General features: G+C 43.7%; 1 protein-coding gene across 4 annotated transcripts in view; it reads right to left on the bottom strand.

Moving 5' to 3' along the window:
• The window catches only part of ARIH2 (ariadne RBR E3 ubiquitin protein ligase 2), a 52,968-nt gene that overhangs the window by 18,520 nt on the left and 13,423 nt on the right, over positions 1-21,025 (bottom strand). For all 4 annotated transcript variants that reach the window (XM_030571185.1, XM_030571186.1, XM_030571184.1 and 1 more), the window contains 3 exons: positions 9,288-9,355; positions 5,338-5,401; positions 1,425-1,572 (listed from right to left, as the gene is read on the bottom strand). In XM_030571185.1, the coding sequence (XP_030427045.1) occupies positions 1,425-1,572; positions 5,338-5,401; positions 9,288-9,355 (280 nt within the window). The remainder of the gene's footprint in view (positions 1-1,424; positions 1,573-5,337; positions 5,402-9,287; positions 9,356-21,025) is intronic.

The following is a 21,025-nucleotide window of genomic DNA, read 5'->3' as shown; positions in this document are numbered from 1 at the left end:
GCAGGGTACCAGATGTTAGGATGAAAGCCTTACTTAATATTTTACATTTCAAATGCTTTAACTGTTCCCCCCCCCACACCCATATTTTTAATACAGAGCTAAAGAGATTTTTAATGATGTTTGCACCATGGTACTAAGCAGGCGGAGGTCTCTGTATTCTAAACTCTGAACCTTGTTTAAAACAGTTTAATGTTGGACATTTACAGGGTCATGATAAAGGCCTTCACCTCTCTGGGCCCATATTCCACCTAAATTAATACAACAGTGACCTGTGATCATGGCCTGGCAGGATCAGAAAGATGAGAGCAAGAGAACACAGACGAAAAGCTATGTCCAATTTATAGCAATGTTTGCCATAAGTACTGATAATTAAGTCCATTTTATAAGTGCTATATACACCATTACAGAAGTACTTTTAAGTACAAGTATGCTGTGGAAATAGGACTTATAAATAGATAAATAAAAGAACAAAAACTTCCAACTCCTGTATTCCCTGCAATTGTTAGGTCAATTTATGGACAACTACTTAAATAATATAAGCACAGAGTGGAAGAGAGAGAACCAGCAACAATGAAGTTGTATTAATATACATAAATAGCCAAGGAATAACCATGAACAAATCCCCAATTTCCCAACAACCCTGCAGTGTTGGAGCATGCACAGGGGCTGGTAAGCATTTCCTACACCACCCTGCAGGGGATGCAGTGATTGGTCCTGTTCTCTCTGTGGACATTGAGAGGTATCTGTCTCCCCGCTGCTGCTGGCCTGGGCCAGGCAGCATGTCTCCCTAATGCCAGCTGCAGTGACCTATCAGCAGTGAAGTGGTGGGGCCACTATACTCCTTGGCTGGTGCACCAGTCAGGCTAACAGAACAAAGCCTGGGCAGTCAGAACTCAGAGCCTGAATGTCCCAAGTCAGGGCAATGGGTCCTGGACCTGTCAGAATCCAGGACAGTCGGGAGAGATGTGATTTAAAAAAAAACCCAAACCAACGCTGTTTTGAAGAAGTACTTGCAGATTAGGAAAAAGTTATGTATGCTTGAAGTACCTTTAAAATGTACTTAAATCCAAGTGCTAAGTACAGACTCTTTAAAGTCCTTAATTAGACGTATATAGAGCACTTCAAAATATGTCAGTATGTACAGATGTACTTAAGTACACGGAAGTGGTGCTTTATAGTTCCTTGTTGGGAGGCAGTGGCATCCTCTAGGGACCAGCCTAAGATTATTGAGATCCTGGCAATTATGGATTCAGTCCAAACCAGTTTAAATCCATTTTAAGACACTGATTTTCATACAGATCAACTGCATGCTTCATTTTCTCAATATTAAGATATTAACGTGACTGGTCCAGCTGCCTTGGGGAGTGGGGGAGGAGGTCAATGCATCAAATAAAAACCCACCAAAGCGTCTGCCTTGAACTCACCAACTCCGACACCATCCTTGACGAGCACTGTACAATGCTGCTCCCAGCAGCTACGGCAAAACTGGTGCTGACAAGCCAGAGAGAGTAAGTTCTCCTTTCGCACAAACTGCATACACACTGCACAGTGATGGGAGGAATGTACCATTGTCTGAAAGAGAGGTGCAAATCAGAGCTGGGCTGAAATGGGTCCTGGCATCACTTAGCTCTTCTGGCCCTTTAAGCCCAAAATGACCCTCACCTGCCCTTACATGGCACTGTTGTGGAAGGAGCCCAGTATTGTCTTTAAAACTTTACCCCAGGACAGACTCACTTTCACCTAATTCAGACTGCCCTTGGCTTCAGCCCATCAGAGGCTGGGAGAAGGAGCCATCTAGGAAAGGAGCATGCCGCTTCACCAATTAATTATTTTTAGCAGCCTTTTAGGTGTCAGAGGACAACAGACAAGTCTCGCTTTTCTCATCCCGGTCACTGGACTGCCTGTGCCTCGGATCTGGTGTATTCCCCACAAGCAGATTTGTTTTTCTGCTCTCCATCCTTGTCCTGCTACCAAATGCAGATTAATCATCCCTTTTAAATATACCATTGCATTATTTCTTTCTTCAGTTAGTTTTTCCATCTACCTTGTTAGCACAGGTCAGTTCAAAGGGACTTGTTCATTCACTGTCTGGCTAGATCCCAGGAAGCAATCGTTCTGGGAACTCACCTATCAGTGTCTGGCTGGCTGGACAGCACTTTCAGATAACAAATGATGCAAGCCAATGCAGCACCTTTATGCACATCAGTGTTTGTGGTGTGGGAAAGCAGATCCCAGTTCACTGTGAAGTTCAAGGAACCTCTCCTATCTCTTCACCTTCACTTGTGCCAACATTGCATGCAGACACCATCCTTCTGGCAGAGGAGGAATGAGCAGGATTCATTGCAAAGTCATTGTTACTCCCAGGCCCTGCTGGTCCAGGAAGCAAGTCACTAGGAGACAATCTGCAGAATGAGCCACTAAGCAACACATGCAGTCCCTTAGCTACTCACATTATGTTTCATCTCACCCTTTCAAGCTGAAGGGGAAGTAGGCTAACAGAGCACCACCAGAAGCAAGATTGTGCCTCCACATCTGGAAGCCAAGTTTATACACCCATTTGTCCCTTTCAGACTGAAGCCATAATGCAAATCCCATTCTAACGCCTTAAAGCTTTGGTACCTTCCAGAGAAACCTGCATGGGATAACTCACCTCCCAGGCCTGACTATGCACTCCTAGGACACAGCTACTGCTGAACGACAGTGCAAGGGCCTGTTCACACTAGGCATACAACACTGTTGTAGCATCGTTGTCTGCTACAGTAGAAGCATCTTTGTTCTAGGAGACCTATTCCTATTGTTGCTGAGAACAGTTCTCTAACAGTGTTAGGGATCACTTATTGCCTAGATCAAGAAAACATTTATTTGGGCAGAAGGCAGTTTCCCGAGTTCTAGCTAATTGTCTCTCCTATAATCCTCTTGTAGACTTGCTGCAGAAGGACCCACTGTTTCTTGGCAAGTAGAAAGGATTTCCACCATTCCCATTTTTATACACATCACAGTTTCACTCCAAGAAAAGCAACTTTTATCATCTGTTTGAGAATCTGAACCGGACTCTCCCCTCGAATCTTCCAGCTGGTGCCTTTCCCTATGGCATTCTAGAACACATGCTCTCCCCACACTTCTCCCATCCAAGTAGCATAAGCAGATTCAGAAGAACACTGAAAATACTTTCTTCTCTAACCTATGCTGGAGGAGTTCTCTGGGGCAGGTGTGTATTCCTAGGTGGCGGCACAATGAGCATTTTCATTTAGGGTTGTGTACAGAACTTTCACAACCTGGGGCCTATATATTCTGCATTCAAGACGTGGTGCATTCCAGAGCATTTAATGTGTTTCCACAAACTGTGTAAACACACACTTTACAATACAATCTTAAATGCATGAGACCTATTGGGACCAGTACCTCAGTTTAGACAGCTTGGAGTCAGAGTGAGTCTTTCCACTGACAAAGAGGGAAAATTCCTCCTTCCATAATGTTGCCTTCACATGTGGAAAAATCTGATTGTTCATAGAGGGGCACTACTATAACAAATTACCTTGAGAATAGCACCTAAAGGTCCCAGCCAAGATCAGAATCGCACTGTGACAGGCATTGTATAAATATGGTAAGAGAAGCCTCTCCCCGAAGAGTTCACATGGTAATAGACCAGGCAACCGACGCAGTATGCTCATTTTACAGAGAGGGAACTGAAGCAGAGTGACTTGCCCCAGCAAAGCATGTAGCAGAGCTAGGAACTGGACCGAGATTTTCCAAGTCCTAATCCAATGCCTTAACTACCTCACCCTTCCTCCCAAAGGCACAGAACAGCATTTCAAAGGAGGACACCTAGATGAAAGCAGATACAAGAAAACTAGATCAGGTTCATAAGTGCTCAGGGACCTTTTCACAACATATGTAGTAATAAAGATTAAGTTAGTCTGGAACTCAAATATTCATAGATTCTAGGACTGGAAGGGACCTCGAGAGGTCATCGAGTCCAGTCCCCTGCCCTCATGGCAGGACCAAATACTGTCTAGACCATCCATGATAGACATTTATCTAACCTACTCTTAAATATCTCCAGAGATGGAGATTCTGCAACCTCCCTAGGCAATTTATTCCAGTGTTTAACTACCCTAAACCTAAACCTCCCTTGCTGTAGTTTAAGCCCATTGCTTCTTGTTCTATCCTTAGAGGCTAAGATGAACAAGTTTTCTCCCACCTCCTTATGACACCGTTTAGATACCTGAAAACTGCTGTCATGTCCCCTCTCAGTCTTCTCTTTTCCAAACTAAACAAACCCAATTCTTTCAGCCTTCGTCATAGGTCATGTTCTCAAGACCTTTAATCATTCTTGTTGCTCTTCTCTGGACCATCTCCAATTTCTCCAGATCTTTCTTGAAATGTGGTGCCCACAACTGGACACAATACTCCAGCTGAGGCCCGACCAGCACGGAGTAGAGCGGAAGAATGACTTCTCGTGTCTTGCTTACAACACATCTGTTAATGCATCCCAGAATCATGCTAGAGAGTTTATTTTAAGTTCATGTAGCCTTCCACTTTTAGCTTTTTTCCTTTTTCTTTTTCATCAGTGGTAGCTACAAGTTGACTCAGATGCAACAGCAACTATCCATTGTAAAAAAGCACCCTCCTCTAGATCCAATATTCTGTAATCCAGCTTCTGACAAGTCACAATCCATTCCCAGAATAACCATTGTGACATAACACATTGGACTGCAACACCTACAGCGAATGAATCCTGTCAACATGCAATAGAAAGCTTCTAACTGAGAGGCAAATTTCCAAGGACTCTGGCCACCACTGCTTCAGAACCTAAACTGGGTTCAAAGGTCACTATGAAACTGGTTGGGAAGAAGCATCCTTTGAAGATTAGCCTCAACATCCTCAAGCAGAGCAATGCAGCCACCTCAAGGCAACACCCAATTTCAGTAACAAATAGGCCTTATTTTCTCTATCAGCTCACAGTTCTCCTAAAGCCTCTTTTACAAACAGAGAGCAAGATGAGAAGAGCCCTCTTGGGCCATGCAGTCTGCTCCTGTGGATTCTGCAGAACTCTCACTCCCATGTTTTGTCTAACCTGCTCTTGAAGAGCTACGGTGATTTAATTTACTCATCTGTAGAGGTTATTCTTGAACATTAACTACACCACCATATGAAGGCTTATATTTAAGTGCCAGAGACATCTTGGCTATGTCTCACCGTAAAAGAGCAGCAGGAGGTATTGGGTTAAGGTTTAAAACATTAAGTCTGCAAAAAATGTTAGAGTGAGGCAGGCCAGGCAGTGAGAAAGGTGATCCTAGAATCAGGTGGTGCAGACTGAAGTTGCCAGTTACTTACATGTTTGGATGAGGTGGGTTGAACTTGTGCTTCCACTAGCAACTGGGCAGAATTGGACTTGTGCCTGGAAGGGTGAATTTAAGAATTAAACTCTTGCATCAAAATGCATTTTGATTTTACAAGAACCATTTTGCGACTAATGAAGAGTAGTTTCTGGTTGAACTGGAGTGCAGTCTCACAGGATATTTGATCAAGGAAAGTCTAAGCCCATTCTTCATGGAGGCTCTTAGTGCAGCAAAGTGGACTCTTGCAAATAAAACCCTCCTTTTTTGGACATAACTAGCATAGGGTTGCCAACTTTCTACTTGCATGAAACTGAACACCCTTGCCACACCCCCACTCACTCCATCACCCTTCCCTATGTTGCTCACTCTCCCCACCCTCACTTACTCGCTCATTTTCACCAGGTTGATTCAGGGGACTGGGGTGCAGGAAGGGGTGAGGGCTCCAGGGTGGGGACAGAAATGAAGAGTTCAGGGGGTTCCGGGCTGAGGCCATGGGGTGGGATGCAAGAGGGGGTGAGGGCTCCACCTAGGGGTATGGGCTCTGGGATGAGGGGTTTGGGTTGCAGGAGGGGGTTCTGGGTGTGGAGCCGAGAGGTTCAGAGTATAGAAGGGGGCTCTGGGCTGAGGCAGGGGGCTGGGGAGTGGAAGGAGGTACAGGTTCTGTGGCTGGGGGTGCAGGTTCCAGAGTGGAGTCAGAAATTAGTGGATCAGGGTGCAGGAAGGGGGTTGTGGGCTGGGGGTTGGTGTGCAGGAGGAGGGGGTGAGGGCTCCGGCTGGGGGTGCAGGCTCTGGGATGACTGAGGATGAGGGGTTTGGAGTGCAGGAGGGTGCTCCGGGCTGGAGCTGAGGGGTTTGGAGGGAAAAAGGGGGATCAGGCCTGGGACAGGAAGTTGGCGTGCGGGAGGGGGTGAGGGGTGCAGGCTCCAGGTGGTACTTACCTCAAGCAGCTCCTGGAGGCTGCAGCGTGTCCAAACTCCGGCTCCTACACAGAGGTGCAGCCAGGCGGCTCTGCGCATTACCCCATCTCCAGGCACCACCAATGGGATCTGCGGAACCAGGGCTTGGGGCAGGGGCAGTGCATGGATCCCCTGGCTTCCTCTACGTGTAGGAGTTGGAGGGGGGACATGCACTGCTTCCGGGAGCCGTGCAGCGCCGCTGCCTTAGCCCAGACTTTTAACAGTCAAGTCAGCAGTGCTGACCGGATTTCGACCGGGCGTTCTGGTCGAAAACTGGGCAACCCTAAACTAGCACATGCAACCCACCTGGCAACCCTAAGCTAGCGTTGTTCAAAAAATAGTGACTATGCTTAACATGGTTGATAAAAATTGTTTTTAATAAAAAACTGGATTTATCTGCCCATTTAAAATTTACATTAAATACAGTTTTATTTAAAAATATATATTTAAAATGATATTTGAAATTATATAGGCCTTTACTTAATATAAAGAAAATAATTAAAATGTTAAAAATATTAAGCAGGACATGTTTGCTGAAGAAGTTTTAAAGAAAGTCAAACTATTGAACTGTTGGAAGTCACTGGCTAAGCACCTTGGAACCACAGTTTAAGCACTAACCTAATTTTTAGCAGCAGTTCCTTCTGTTGGTGTAGAGAATATTTTCTTCATTTCAGTTTATTCAACTAGTTCAGTTCAGCGCCTAGCTGATTCAAAGCTAAGAAACTAATCGCAAGTTGAAAAGAAGGAAAGCTTTGTTTTCCTGTTCAAATTGCAGAATAAAAAACTAGCTACAAGAAGGTCAGGTTTACTAATTCTAAAATCCTGAAGGAAATAGTGGCCAGAAACAATCAGTTCAATTCACTAACTACGGATATTACTTTCTTTGTTTAATAAATCAGGTGTAAATGCAAAGCCTGTTTTGATAAACTTTTTTCTTATGTATGCAGCACATTTTAGGTAATTTTATTTAACTAATTTTTTTAAATGCTGGTACAGTGCATCTGAATTCTCATCCAAAAAGCTTGACACAAATTAAAAGTAAAAAATTAGTTTAAACAAGAAATGCATCATTTACCATAATAAAAATGCAAAAATTCAGAATCTGACTAAGGAAGAAGCTGTATAATTGCTTAAATAAATCTCAGACACATAGATTCAAAGACCAAAAGGGACCACTGTGGTTAGCTAACATGACTCCTGTATAGCACAGGTCACAGAACTTCCCAACAATAATTCCTAGAGCAGATATTTTAGAAAAATATCCAATCTTGATTTAAAAATTGCCAGTGTATCCTCCTGGTTAGCAAAAAGCAGCACAAACTAGTGTAAAGTTGTATTTAGTGGCAAATCATCATAGTTTAATGGTTACCAACTAGTGAGAATAAACTGTGTAGGAAAACAACAAAAGTACTCATGCAAAATGAGGTTAAAAATCAATTATTTAAATGACCGTTTCCTGCTCTCTGATTTAAATCGCTTTGACTTAAATCAGTCCAGCCTGGTGTTTTATCCAAATGTGAACTAGATTTCCCTTATATTCTTAGACAGGATAGACCAACTGGATTTTCGTAATCTAAATCCCCTTTCAACAAAGGCTGTTGACATTTCACACTTCAGTTTGATCTCACTTTGATTCCAATACATTATCTAGCTAAGTATTTATGCAATTGTATCAGAGCCCCTATGCCCTCCAACACCACCAAATAAGAAATAAGCAGCATTAGAAGTAGTCACATGTTGCTGTTTGGGGTTTCCAACACTGCAGAGGAAGGTTTTCACAATGGATGTAAACATCACTAAATTAAATCCAAGTCATTTCAGTTCATATTGGGATATGTGAACCTCCTCTTCTCCTCACTCCACAACTTTTAGGGATTGAAATTAGGGCCTCCACTGAATTTATATCAAATAGCTAAGGAAGGAAAATAGATGTTTGACATTAGCTTGAGGACCAGATGCACTAAGAAACAATCTGTAATGTTGCAATTTTAAAAATAAAGCTCCTCCTCGATGTACTCCTGTTCCAGATCTGACCACTTACATTGCAGAAGAGCAGTGGCTCCCATGCAGAAATCCCATCTTCTGGAGCTAGTTCTGGACTCCCTGGGGACCAGCTGCGTGCCGTGGGAAGCTTGCTTGCTCACTCAATGTGAGCTACACATCACCTCGAGAGTCATGAACCACGGAAACTGCATTTCTCCCACCCTCTCTGGAAGAGGTTGATTGCTAACAGGGACTTGTGGGGCAGATTCACTCTCACTATTTCTGGACCAGCCAGAAGGAGATGCAAAGAGGCACTGGCCGCTGGCATGTGCTTCTCAGATAGGTTTGGACACAATTCACACTCTGCCTTTGCAGCCTGTTGATCTGCTATAAGAATTGTTCAGCACTACCTGAGTCGCTACTGAGCCAGTATCCCACTTCCCAATATCCTGACTCAACATCTTTTCGGTGCTCTCCAGAAAAATCCCCAACTGTATGCAGAAGGAGCAAAAAGCTTTAATCCAAAAGCATGACTGCCTGATAAGCCGGCACTAGTTCAGTACCTGTTTATGGCCAGGGATCAGATTCTTCTCTCATGGAAAAACTTACTAGAAACAGAGTTAAGAATACAAAGGAGATTCTAAAGGAAATTTCCCCTTTGTTATAATCAATTACTGCTGCAGTTTTCTCAATATACAGGTTCAAATTTAAAGCAAAATGCATTTGAATTGCTTAACAATCCCTTAAAGAGATGGGAGCCCTCCAGGACAAACACACCATTTCCCTCCCTTTATTCTACTTACATTAGCTGGTCAGCTAGAGGAATTCATCTGATCAAAATGCAGCCTTCCTCTTCACCCCCGGGAGTACAGTATGCAACCACCCGCTGGCCCAACTGTTCTCTTGTATAGACATCAGTGGGAAACAGCCTGGTACATTCATATTTGCAAAACAGTAAGAGTGAAAAGCGACTGGAATGGGATACATACAAGTCAGTCACACTCACCTTTCCAAAATCTCCGAGACTTGCCAGTGGAAACTAACTAATACAAGCTTAGCAACTGCATGAGACACCTGAGGAAAGAAAAAAAAAAAAAAGAATCAAGAGGCATATTTCCAGAGTCCCACCCTGTACACGTAGGGGTTTGCGTGCACGCACGCACGCACACACTATGCAGGTCACTGTTCAGACTTTTCCGTGCTAGCGGTCTGGGCTGGAAAATATTCCTATGAAATTGTTTCTCAAACCATCATGCATAGTTCATGCTTTCACTCACTATCAGGTGTCAGGGCCAAAAGAAACCTACAGCAAAACACAATGCCTGCCAGTATTTTCACCCAGAACCTGCAGGCCATTAATTTTCCAGCTCAGGCTTTAAAGAAGGGTCCCAGTTTAAACAGGTCCCATCAATACAAGGGTTAAACAATGCCATGGGTGGGGAAAGGAGCTACACATACAGCCGTATCTAAAGTAATCCCTGTTCTAACAGATGCAGCCAAGTGTGAGAAACTCAAAACCTGACTGTTGCTTCCCCTGGCTAAGCCTGAAAAGGGTGGGACTCAAGAGAGGAGGCAGGGGCCAGGTCAGAACTAAGGGTAAGATTTGTCACTGTTATTTTTAGTAAAAGTCACGGACAGGTTGTGGGCAACAAACAAAAATTCACGGGAGCCCATGACCTGCCTGTGACTTTTACTAAAAATAACCAGGTGGGGGAGGGGAATGACAGCTGGAGCCCCATGGGGTGGGGACTGACAGCCTGAGCCCCACTACCCCGACGGGGGCAGGGACACACAGCAGCAGTCCAGGCGCCGGCCAGCTGCACTGACAACGGAAACCGAAGAAGTCACAGAGGTCCGGTAAAGTCGTGGAACCAGTCACCCCCATGACTAAAGTGTATTGTTACTCATAATAGAGCACACTATGCCATGTGACTTGTGCATGAGCAGACAGACACCTCTTAACGAGCAGGGCGGAGGAGAGGTGACCAGCTGCACACGGGGCACAGATTATGGTAAGAACAAAAAGGAAACATTTAGCTTTCCCGTCACAGGACTAGAGATGGTACAACTTCCAGTGATGGGTTGATACACTGCTACAGGTCTGGGCAGAGGCTAGAATTAAATAATTTCTACTGGCCTGAGCAAGGTAACCCTGTGTAATTTGAGAGAAGGGATAAATGAAAAATATTTCCAGGTAGCCCCAGAAGAGGAAGCAAATTAAAAGTTTCAAATCTGACATTGTTTATCTTGGTGCAGTATTAATAGGAGCATACAAGTGTGATGGGGCTGTGGAGTAAAGCTGAACTATGAGACAATACAGGTACTGAACACTTGCTTTTAAAATGCGAGGCTGTGAATTAGAGTCCTATAGAGATTCCGATATCTTGGAGCAGCTCAGGAGAATGGGCACGGTTAGCAGGACCAGCCTTTAGGACAAGCACTGTGCACTGCCTGCTTCATTTTGACTGAGAAGGATGTTAAAGAGCTGCGTGCTAACTACAAGAGTAAGTGATTGTCCCTGGTCTTGGCCAAAGCTCCACAAAACCACCCCAGATAAAATGCATCAGTTTCAATTATTCATAACTAAGGTTAAGATTTTGTCACAGTTATTTTAGTAAAAGTCATGGACAGGTCGCGGGCAATAAACAAAAATTCACTGGAGCCTGTGAGCTGTCTGTGACTCTTACTAAAAATAACCGCGGGGTGGGGGGGGCGGGAAAAGAGGGAGAACGATGGCCCAAGCCCACTGCAGGGGGTGGGGGCACTGATAGCCCAAGCCTCACGGCAATAGGACAGAGGGCACAGCCCCAACCAAGCCATGGGGCCCTGGCAGCCCCAGCTCCGGCCATGGGGGGGAGGGGGGAGCACAGCCCTGACTTCAGTCCTGCCGCAGCTGGGGAGGGGAGGTACAGCCCTGGCCGCAGCTGCTGACAGCTGAAACAGTGCCAAACTGACAGCCCCTAGACACTGAAGGACTATGCTTATTCTCAAAACACATTGCAGCATGGGTAGCTGAAGTGCAAACTCCATACACTGAAGGAGTGAGGGCACAGCACCTCGTCCTCCTAGATGAGCAGGCATCTCCATGGCAGAGTTACAGAACAATTAGCAAGACACCATAAATTGCTGGGCAAAGGTAACTTTCTCAAGTACTGAAAAGCGGTAATGCTATAAACACGATCAATTTCTGCATACAGGAATTGAGACCATTGTTTCACCCCACTGGAGTAGCATATGAGACAGAGTTCTGCAGATGATGTGGTTTGTTGATCTCCAATATATAAAGCCCAATTAGAAAATTTTTCCCCTATTCTGATGTCCAGATTAATCAAGTTGGGTGGTTTGATTTACAGTCCTCAGGTTCTTGTCTTTTTTCAGGGTAAGAAAAACTCATCATATTGATGTGTCCTGGAAAGTTTATCTTGCCCAAGAGAATGCTGAAACATCTGAAGGATTGGATAAAGGAATTCTCTGGGTGCTCTATTCCTTCTTGAAGGTTGAAGAGCGTAGAGTTAATTGGCTGTGTCCTCAGCTCATTTTCCTAGACAGGCCACCTTATTTTCCAGCAGTTGCAGCCTGGCCCCCACCTATGTGGTCTTGTTCAATATCCTCATCAATGATGTAGATAATGGCATAGAGAGTATACTTAGAGTTTGTGGATAATACCATGCCGGGAGGGGTTGCAAGTGCTTTGGAGGATAGGATTAAAATTCAAAATGATCTGGATAAACTGGAGAAATGATCTGAAGTAAACAGGATGACAGTCAATAAGGACAAATGCAAAGTACTCCATTTAGGAAGGGACAATCAGTTGCACACATCCAAAATAGGAAATGACTGTCTACGAAGGAGTACTGAGGAAAAGGATCTGGGGGTCATAATGGATCATAAGCTAAATATGAGTCAACAGTGTAAAACTGTTGAAAAAAAAGCGACCATCATTCTGGGATATATTAGCAGGAGTGTTGTAAGCAAGAAATGAGAAGTAATTCTTCCACTCTACTCCATGCTGATTAGGCCTCAACTGGAGTATTGTGTCCAGTTCTGGGTGCCACATTTCAGGAAAGATGTGAACAAATTGGAGAAAGTCCAGAAAAGAGCAACAAAAATGATTAAACGTCCAGAAAACATGACCTATGAGGGAAGATATGAAAAAATTGGGTTTGTTTAGTCTGGAGAAGAGAGTACAGAGGGGACATGATAACATAAAAGGTTGTTACAAGGAGCAGGGAGAAAAATTGTTCTCTTTAATCTCTGAGGATTGGACAAGAAGCAATGGGCTTAAATTGTAGCAAGGGCAGTTTAAGCTGCACATTAGGAAAAACGTCCTAACTGTCATGGTGATTAAGCACTGGAAGAAATTGCCTAGGAAGGTTGTGGAATTTCCATCATTGGAGCTTTTTAAGAACAGGTTAGACCAGAGACAGGCAACCTATGGCACGGGTGCCGAAGGCGACACGTGAGCTGATTTTCAGTGGCACTCACACTGCCCAGGTCCTGGCCACCAGTCCAGAGGACTCTGCATTTTAATTTAATTTTACATGAAGCTTCTTAAACATTTTAAAAGCCTTATTTACTTTACATAAAATAGTTTAGTTATATATTATAGACTTATAGAAAGAGACCTTCTAAAAACATTAAAATGTATTACTGGCACGTGAAACCTTAAATTAGAGTGAATAAATGAAGACTTGGCACACCACTGCTGAAAAGTTGCCAACCCCTGAGTTAGACAAACGCCTGTCAGGGATGATCTAGATAATACTTAGTCCAGACCTGAGTGCTGGGGACTGGATTAGAAGACCTCTCAAGGTCCCTTCCAGTCCTACAATTCTATGCGAGACATCTGTGGCTATAATTTTTCAACCATTGCCACTTGGCCTTGAGAGTGGTCCACCCAGGTAGAAATTTGATCCTAAAGCTTAAAGAGTGTTTCATGTTTGAGAACTTAGAATCCTTAATGGTGATTAATTTAGTGTAGTAGCTGTGCAGCTCCCCCCATCCTGAATGTCTTCCCGGTTTGACTTGCTTTTCTGGAGCTCTGTTTTCATTGTGGATTTTGCAGAGATCTTCTGATGGCATTTTAAAGAGAATTCCTAGGGACAGTCTTAGACTAAGTTCTAACTGGTCCACAGAAAAATCCATTTTTCCCAACACACAGATTTTGAGATGTGCTGACTGGGAACCCATAAGAGTGCAGCTTGACCCCGTGCTCATTACATGACCACTTAAGGAGAGAGTACATTAGGGGTCAGTCGGAGTCAACACATCCTGTGATTTTAAGTGAGGCTGACAACGTCCTACAAAATCAGGGTTGTGTTTGGAAGTGCCTGGCCAGAGAAGAGAACAAACCTTGTAGGAAGGAGAAAGGAGAAAAAAACAAACATTTAAACTGGCTGGGCTCACTACTGCTGCGGCTGGGAATCTCTCCAGGGAGAAACCAGGAAGAAAGTCCTCTTTCCCCAGCTGAGCCAACACTGGGTTTTAACTACTGTAATAAACGTTTTTCTCTAAGCCACAAAGGTAAGAAAATATTTCTGAGAAGTTTTCCTTTTAATCCTAGAACGTGACTTTCCAGTGGTTACAACTTTGGATTGTCTCATCAAGAGAAGGTAATTGGTGACCAAGATAAATTACTGCTAGATCAAACGCTTACAGACTTACACCAATACTTTGGCATGATCAAAGCAACCCACAAAGAGCAAGAGCCTCTGCAACCACCATGGCTGATGAACAATGAAGATAGAGTAGATGAGGTCAATTTAGACAACTCCAGCCTTCCGAACCGTACCACCACAAGGAACTACGGCAACTCCCAAAATTAGATCCCAGCTAGGAAACACTATATTTTGCTGAAAACTTCTGAAGATGCTTGACCTTCATATACTGTACTAACTAGACAGAAACATATCTAAGTAAAAGTTCAACCTGAAAAGGAAAAAAATAAATCTTTTGTGCTTCTTCATCATTCATAAAGAAGACCGGAGATATTTTCACTAGAGACAGATATCAACTTCTGTGATTTTGCTGGATAATTCCTTGGAGAACTGTAGAAGCAGTGGGACTGAGGCACTACAGGAAACTGAAACCTGGGCAAAATGAAAGACTTTTTTCATCATACTGTTTACAACTTTTAATTAACACCTACTTAACTCAGACTTCTGACACATTGGGTAGAAAATTTTGAAAGTTCTAAGCATTCAGCGTATTGCTTAGAATTAGACTGACATTTCAGCCTCTCCCTCAGCGACAGATTGTGAGCTATAGAAGAAGTAGGAGACATGCAGTTCAGACTCATGAGCTGTAGCACTGATATCATGGAACAGTCTTGACAGCCTGCATGGCACAACTATTTCTAAATCGGGGGGGTTAATCTCCTCCCGTCACCTGGCCACAGGCGTGCAGACACCCAACGTCAGCCCACAAGATTAGAAACATATTCACGAGTTAGAGTGCAGTGAAGGACTGATAAATACCACAAGTGCTGCTAAGCAGGACTTGCAAGTGTTTTCAGTCCACAACATAGTTTGCTGCGCACTGAATAAAGAGGATCTCACATTAAGTCTTAACTCCTTGTTCTCTGTACTTAATCATTTTACATTAGCCTTAATCTACCTGGTCTCCCGCGCACACAGTGGAGATTTCAGCTGCCAAGTGGGATCGGTAGTGCTTTAGCTAGGGAAAACGCAAAGTGCTGCATTTCTCAGACTGCATGTTATTTTTCCAGGGGAGACAATGCAAGCTCAACGAAAAGAAGTTCTAAGCAAGACATTATCCAGAGGGGTTGTGTTAGCTGCTGCTGAGTTGTGCTCACTCAAGCCATACGCTGTGCCCCAGCAGGCCAGCCAACTCCAGTTAAAAGCACCATCACACTCAAGTAAAGTGTGTGTGTGGTCACGACTTGAGTTCTCTGCAGTAAAGACAAACCAATCTTCTGCCCCGTTTCACCACCTCTCTCTGCTAGAGGATCCCAGGTGTGTTTTTAAGAAACAAACTGAAGGAAAGAGAAAAAATTGCTCATATAAAGGCCATCACTTCAGGGTACACAGAATGGCAATTTGACAGCCATAGCATGTATTTTAACTGCCTCGCACAGCTTCTGTGCTCATCTGGTCCAGCTATAAGATGGCAATGTGAAACTCAGATTAGATATTTCCATAGTGCTCTCTCTTCCCTCCACCTCCCACCAAGATCAGACTCATCAACAGCTGTGAGCTGCCATGTTCACGCAGTGAAGATCCAGACAGGCTGCAAGTTTTAGGTGATGCACGAATCAGAGAAGAGAAAAGGAATGGGATTTAATCAACCCACACATCTGTAATTAGTTTTTCCATCAAGCTGGAAATAGCAACAAGCTGACGACTTGGGCAGTGAGGACTAAAACTGACTTTCCTCAAATAATCCTGTGTAACTGCTAACTTTGCAAGTCCTGGGCTTTCCTGCCAGCTCTATGATCTTTCCAGCCAAAGGTCCACTCCAGACATTCTGGTACATTGGATTTTGAGGTAATTGTTTAAGGAGTATTGTTTTATTTTGTCTCAAAATATTTTTTGAGCAGATACTGCATACTGAAGACCACAAACTTACAAGCCTTATATGAAAGGAATAATCCTTGTCCCACTGAAGTTGAGTTTATTATTGGTACTACCCATACTTTACACATTTGCTAGATAACAGTACAGTTTCAGTGTAACATACAGAACTCCTCTCTGTTGCGTGTAAGCAGTAACAGCAACAGCTAAGGGAACAAACTTTCAGAAGATATTATTTGTACTACAGTAGAACTCAAGTACCCCAATCAGGGACTGACGACTCCTTGTGCTAGGTACTAAAGATTAAACAACAAGCTCTTGGTGGCAGGGTCTATCTAGTTCAGGGATCAGCAACCTTTCAGAAGTGCTGTGCCGAGTCTTCATTTATTCACTCTAATTTAAGGTTTCGCGTGCCAGTCATACATTTTAATGTTTTTAGAAGGTCTCTTTCTATAAGTCTATAATATATAACTACATAAACTATTGTTGTAAAGTAAATAATATTTTTTAAATGTTTAAGAAGCTTCATTTAAAATTAAATTAAAATGCAGAGTCCCCTGGACCGGTGGCCAGGATCTGGGCAGTGTGAGTGCCACTGAAAATCAGCTCGCATGCCGTCTTTGGCACGCGTGACATAGATTCCCTACCCCTGATCTAGGTTAATGTAGCATACATGCTTATCATATGATGAGTACATTCATTACTATGTGATAAGGAGTCTCTTCAGTTGGGTAGCTAACTTCAATAAGAGTTAGGCCAAGCCAAACTTCACATAGAAAGTGCCATGTGACTTATAAGGGATGGAGGGCTGTAGGTGGGAGGAGACAGCCCAGAAGGTTTCTAGGATGGGTCCAATATACCTCACACTGCAAAGAGAAAACAGACATTCAAGATTGGAAGCTAACCTGGACAAGCAAGAATGCTGTCAAAAGAAATAGGTGACCAGAGCAGTCAATTCACAACTGAATCAAATTCCCATTAAGAAATATCAGCATCTGTTGTAAGTGTGAAGACAAGGGTAGAATACTTGCTGTAGTGGCCATGGTCCCAGTGCAGCCCAGTCACCACCCTGTAGAAAAAAAAATTGTTCTAGAAGCCGTCAGAGAGGGAATCCCAAAGAATAAGACAAATGGAAGTGCAAGGCTCCCTGCACTACTGGGCCCTTGTGCAATGCTATCCCGGGAAATGAACGACCTGCAGAGTCTAGTTCTCTGAAGCACAGAACAGCGATGGATGTGAGCCAGATCGATAGCACAAACAGCAGGTCAGTTCAAAAGGCAGCTTTGCTGTTGCTTCCCCAGGCTAACAAAGAACAGAGGTGGCACAGAAAACAGTCTCCCAGGGGTGGGAGCCAGGTGCACAGCTTCTGCACCTTGGATTATTTCCAACACTGTAGTTCCTCAAATGGTCTTTAATTTACCCTTCAAACTTTCCTCTGAAGGGGCAAACACTGCCTAAGTACTAACCTGCCCCAGTCCTTGCAGAGAAAGGTGGCACTGACTCTAGGGAGGGCTCCTGACCCACAGCACAGATCTTACAACCAACTGCTCTATAAGCAGTCTTGGAATAAATGAGCTGGGGAATCACTAGTCTCCCTAAGGAAAAAGAGTGATCATCATAATATACCTAGAGTGATGGCAAGAAGTGTGAAAAATCCTCATGCAAAGGAATGGGCTGTTAGCCATAAGTACAATACAACTTATGAAGAAATCCATCTTAACGGGAAACTGCTATCGATTTGTTAAGACCTTAGAGATCAAGGACATTACTACATAAGGAGTCTAAGAGAATTTCTAACAATTCTCAGAAAAATCAGCTACTATTTCAGTATCTCAGGACCAGGAATAGCAGAGGATCTCTCAATGCGGGCAGGGGAAGATCACCATTCAATGATACTATATTGTTTTCTTAACAGCAGCTATCCAACGTCCCCATCTCCATGCTTGCTAATGGGAGCTGAATTTTCTTCATCATAATATGAAGATGACAAAGTGGCAGCGTCTCAATTTTTTAACGTTTTTATTGAAACAGAAAATAAGGGGACAGAAGAGTCTGCATGTTAGATACACATGAAAGATGAGAATCCTAAGAAATGGTCAACTCTTATTCTACAGGGTACCAGTGACAAAAACATGAAGGCAGCAGAGTTAAAGTTAAAAATTTCACATGGAGTGGGCACTAGAGAACAGCAAGGAAAGAGCAGCTTCCCACTTGATAGTAGTTATATTTCTGACACTCAGCTAAACATTTTTAGTGACTTTTGTGACTAGATGAAGCTGTTAGAGATCTTAAACATTACAATGGTATCCTTTAAATACTCTCTGCAACAGGCTATAGCAAGCCAATAAATGCCAAGAACTGTACTGAGAGGTACCCAAATATAAATCAGACACAGCCTCTAGAGCAGTATGGTCAATACCTCATACAACACAATACAGGCACAGATTTCTTAAGGCATAACACAAAACCCCATATATTCTCAGCTTGCCAAAAACAGTGCAATCTTAAGTGATGCTAGCAACTAATTAACGTCAGATGCGTCTAACAAGAGGGTGGGCCCATTCAGATTTAGAAGGGTGCTAGACCAGACATGCCAAGCAAAGCCAGTATTCTGTTACCACTCAGATTGCTGTTTATATCCAGCATGTCCAGAAGAACGGAAGTCATATCCTGAATACGAACAGGTACAGCAACTCAAATGCTGAAAGGAAAACTGATTCTAACTGACTAAAGCAAGAAGGACCCTTCATCTCATAAGCAACAAATTCCTGAGTCTTTGGGATGCATCCCACAAGGCTGCTCTTAATGCACAAGCAAAGGGAGAGAATAGGAACTATTGAACTGTCTCAGATCTGTGAAATGTCTCCCAGTAGACACCTCACAAATGAGTTTGTGTGTATGGTGGACCAAGTTGGGAAGAGGTAGCTAGGCTGTTCATGCAGGGAAAGAAAGTTAAATTAATGTCTTGCTACAGCTGCATCAGAAAAGCAACCTATTTGGTTAAGAGCATAAGACCCCAAGGGTCAAAATGAATGCTCTTTACTGCCCCCAGCCCAATGCCATTCCCACTTGGTGGGCAACAGGTAATTAAAAGCTTTACTAGATTAAAACAAACGTATCATGTGAGCGCTCTCAGCCTTAATACGGGAGATGTAGCCTGCGCATGGGGTTGACTACTCCATTCCAGCCCAAGCAGTGGTTGTTCTAAGCACAAGGGAGTATTGCTCACGGGGACCTGTAGCCTTCAGGAGCCACACCACTTTATTAAATGGGCACATGTTAATTAAAATAAATCCTTCTCTGTTACAAGATTATTAAAACAATTTTTAAAATACTATTTGCCCTTCAAGTGATTTGTTTGCTCTTTGGAGTTCAATCAGCTTGGAAGAGACGGACTATTTAGCTTCACTTTGTCTACACTGAGTTTCTACAATTTTATTTTCATGCAATCGCCAAAAGCTGCAATGTTTGGTCTCTGAGCCTATAGCCCATCAAGAATATATACACTTGTCTTGAGGTCCAGGTGGAGGTGAGGATTGACCAGCTGAAAGTCTCTGGGTGAAGACAAAAGGGGGAAAAACCAGGAGTGAAATTGAGGTAGGGGTCTACTATAGATCAGCAAATTAGGAGGAGGGGGAGCATTTCTAGCACAGCAGAATTACCCAAAACACAAAATCTATTGGTAATGGGGGCTGTGGTAGGGCAGCTGCCCCACATAGGTAGATGGAGGGTTAAAGCAACCCTCAGGGAGACCACACAAAACACAACCAATGGGAAGAGGGCTTGTAGAGAGCCAGTCAGGAGAAGGTTGGTTGGAGCAGCCAATCAGGGCTGGGGGAGCCATATAAGAAGGGCTGCTCAATACCACAGAGTCAGTCTCTTCCTGGAGTGCAAGGGAGAAGGACTAGCTGCCTTACAGAGAGCAGTATTGGGTGGAGGAGCAATAGGGAGCTCCAGACTGAGGCTCCTGATACAACAGGCTGGGAAGGTGCTAGGGCTATAGGGAAGTAGCCCAGGAAAATAGGCAGCAGGAGTTGGAGGAGTGGCAGCTGGCTATAGGGTCCCTGGGTTGTGGCCTGGAATAGCATGTGGGCCCTCCCCCTCCGTTCTCCCCCACTTGCCACAGAGGGTGTGGCCAGTTTTTGGACTGCAGTCTCGCCCGTGAGGTGAGGGGCTAGACTGAGAGCTGCAGGAAGCCACAGTGGCAAGTAGAGGACTAGACACAGCCAGTTCCCCCAGAAAGGGGGAGAAAGTGAAGTGGGGCACAGTCGGAGGGCTGTGCCCAGAAGATGATGCTGTGGTCTGGGGTGTGATGTGGGTCTTAGAGGTGGAGCAGAAGTGATGGCAGTGAGACACCACTAGAGGAAGGTGCACTGGCAATCAAGAGCTAATTCCCCGCACGGCCAGCAGGAGGTGGTGAGTCACATCCCAGCACATGGACTTTAGGTACCCAGATATCTCTTGGAAAAGTAATACTACAAAATATAAAATGTCCAATAACAATTTGTTTCAGAAAGTGGAGGCTGTAGCCAAGGCGATGGCAATTTTAGATTTGATTCTCTGTAATAGGAAGGAATTGGTTGCAAATCTGATGGCAACTTGAGTGAAAGTGATCAGGAAATGACAGCAGCAACAGAATAAAGATAATGAATTTAAAAAAGACTTAACTCAGAACTGAAATGTAACGTCTGATGGGAAGAAAATCTAAGGGAAAAAGGAGTTCAGGGGAGCTGTGAGCTTCTCAAAAAGATATTGAAGGCACAAGAGCAAACTATTCTGAGGTGAAGGAAAGACAGGAAGAATAGTAAGAGGTCGATATACCACCATCAGCTCTGTATTTGTCTGAAAAAGAGGGAGGACAAAAATTGCAAAGCAAAAATACAAAATAGCACAAACATGTAGGGACAAAATCAAAGTTACACCTCACAAGGGACATAAAAGGAAATAAGAGGTTATTTAAATACGTTAGGAGCAAGTAAAAGATTAAAAGTGAAGGGGCACTACTTAAGCGGGGAAGGAGAGCTAATAACGGATTACATCAAGAAGGCTGAGATGTTTAATGCCTATTTTGGCATCAGTCTTCTATTCTGTATCAGTCTTCACTAAAAAGGTTAATAGTAACCAGATACTTACAACAAATAAGTATTCACCCACAAAAGCTCATGCTCCAAAACATCTGTTAGTCTATCAGGTGCCACAGGACTCTTTGCTG

Source organism: Gopherus evgoodei, chromosome 7 (genome assembly GCF_007399415.2).
Source record: "Gopherus evgoodei ecotype Sinaloan lineage chromosome 7, rGopEvg1_v1.p, whole genome shotgun sequence".
Classification (NCBI taxonomy): domain Eukaryota; kingdom Metazoa; phylum Chordata; order Testudines; family Testudinidae; genus Gopherus; species Gopherus evgoodei.
Note: the sequence above shows the minus strand (reverse complement) of the source record. Positions and strands in the feature narration are given on the sequence as shown.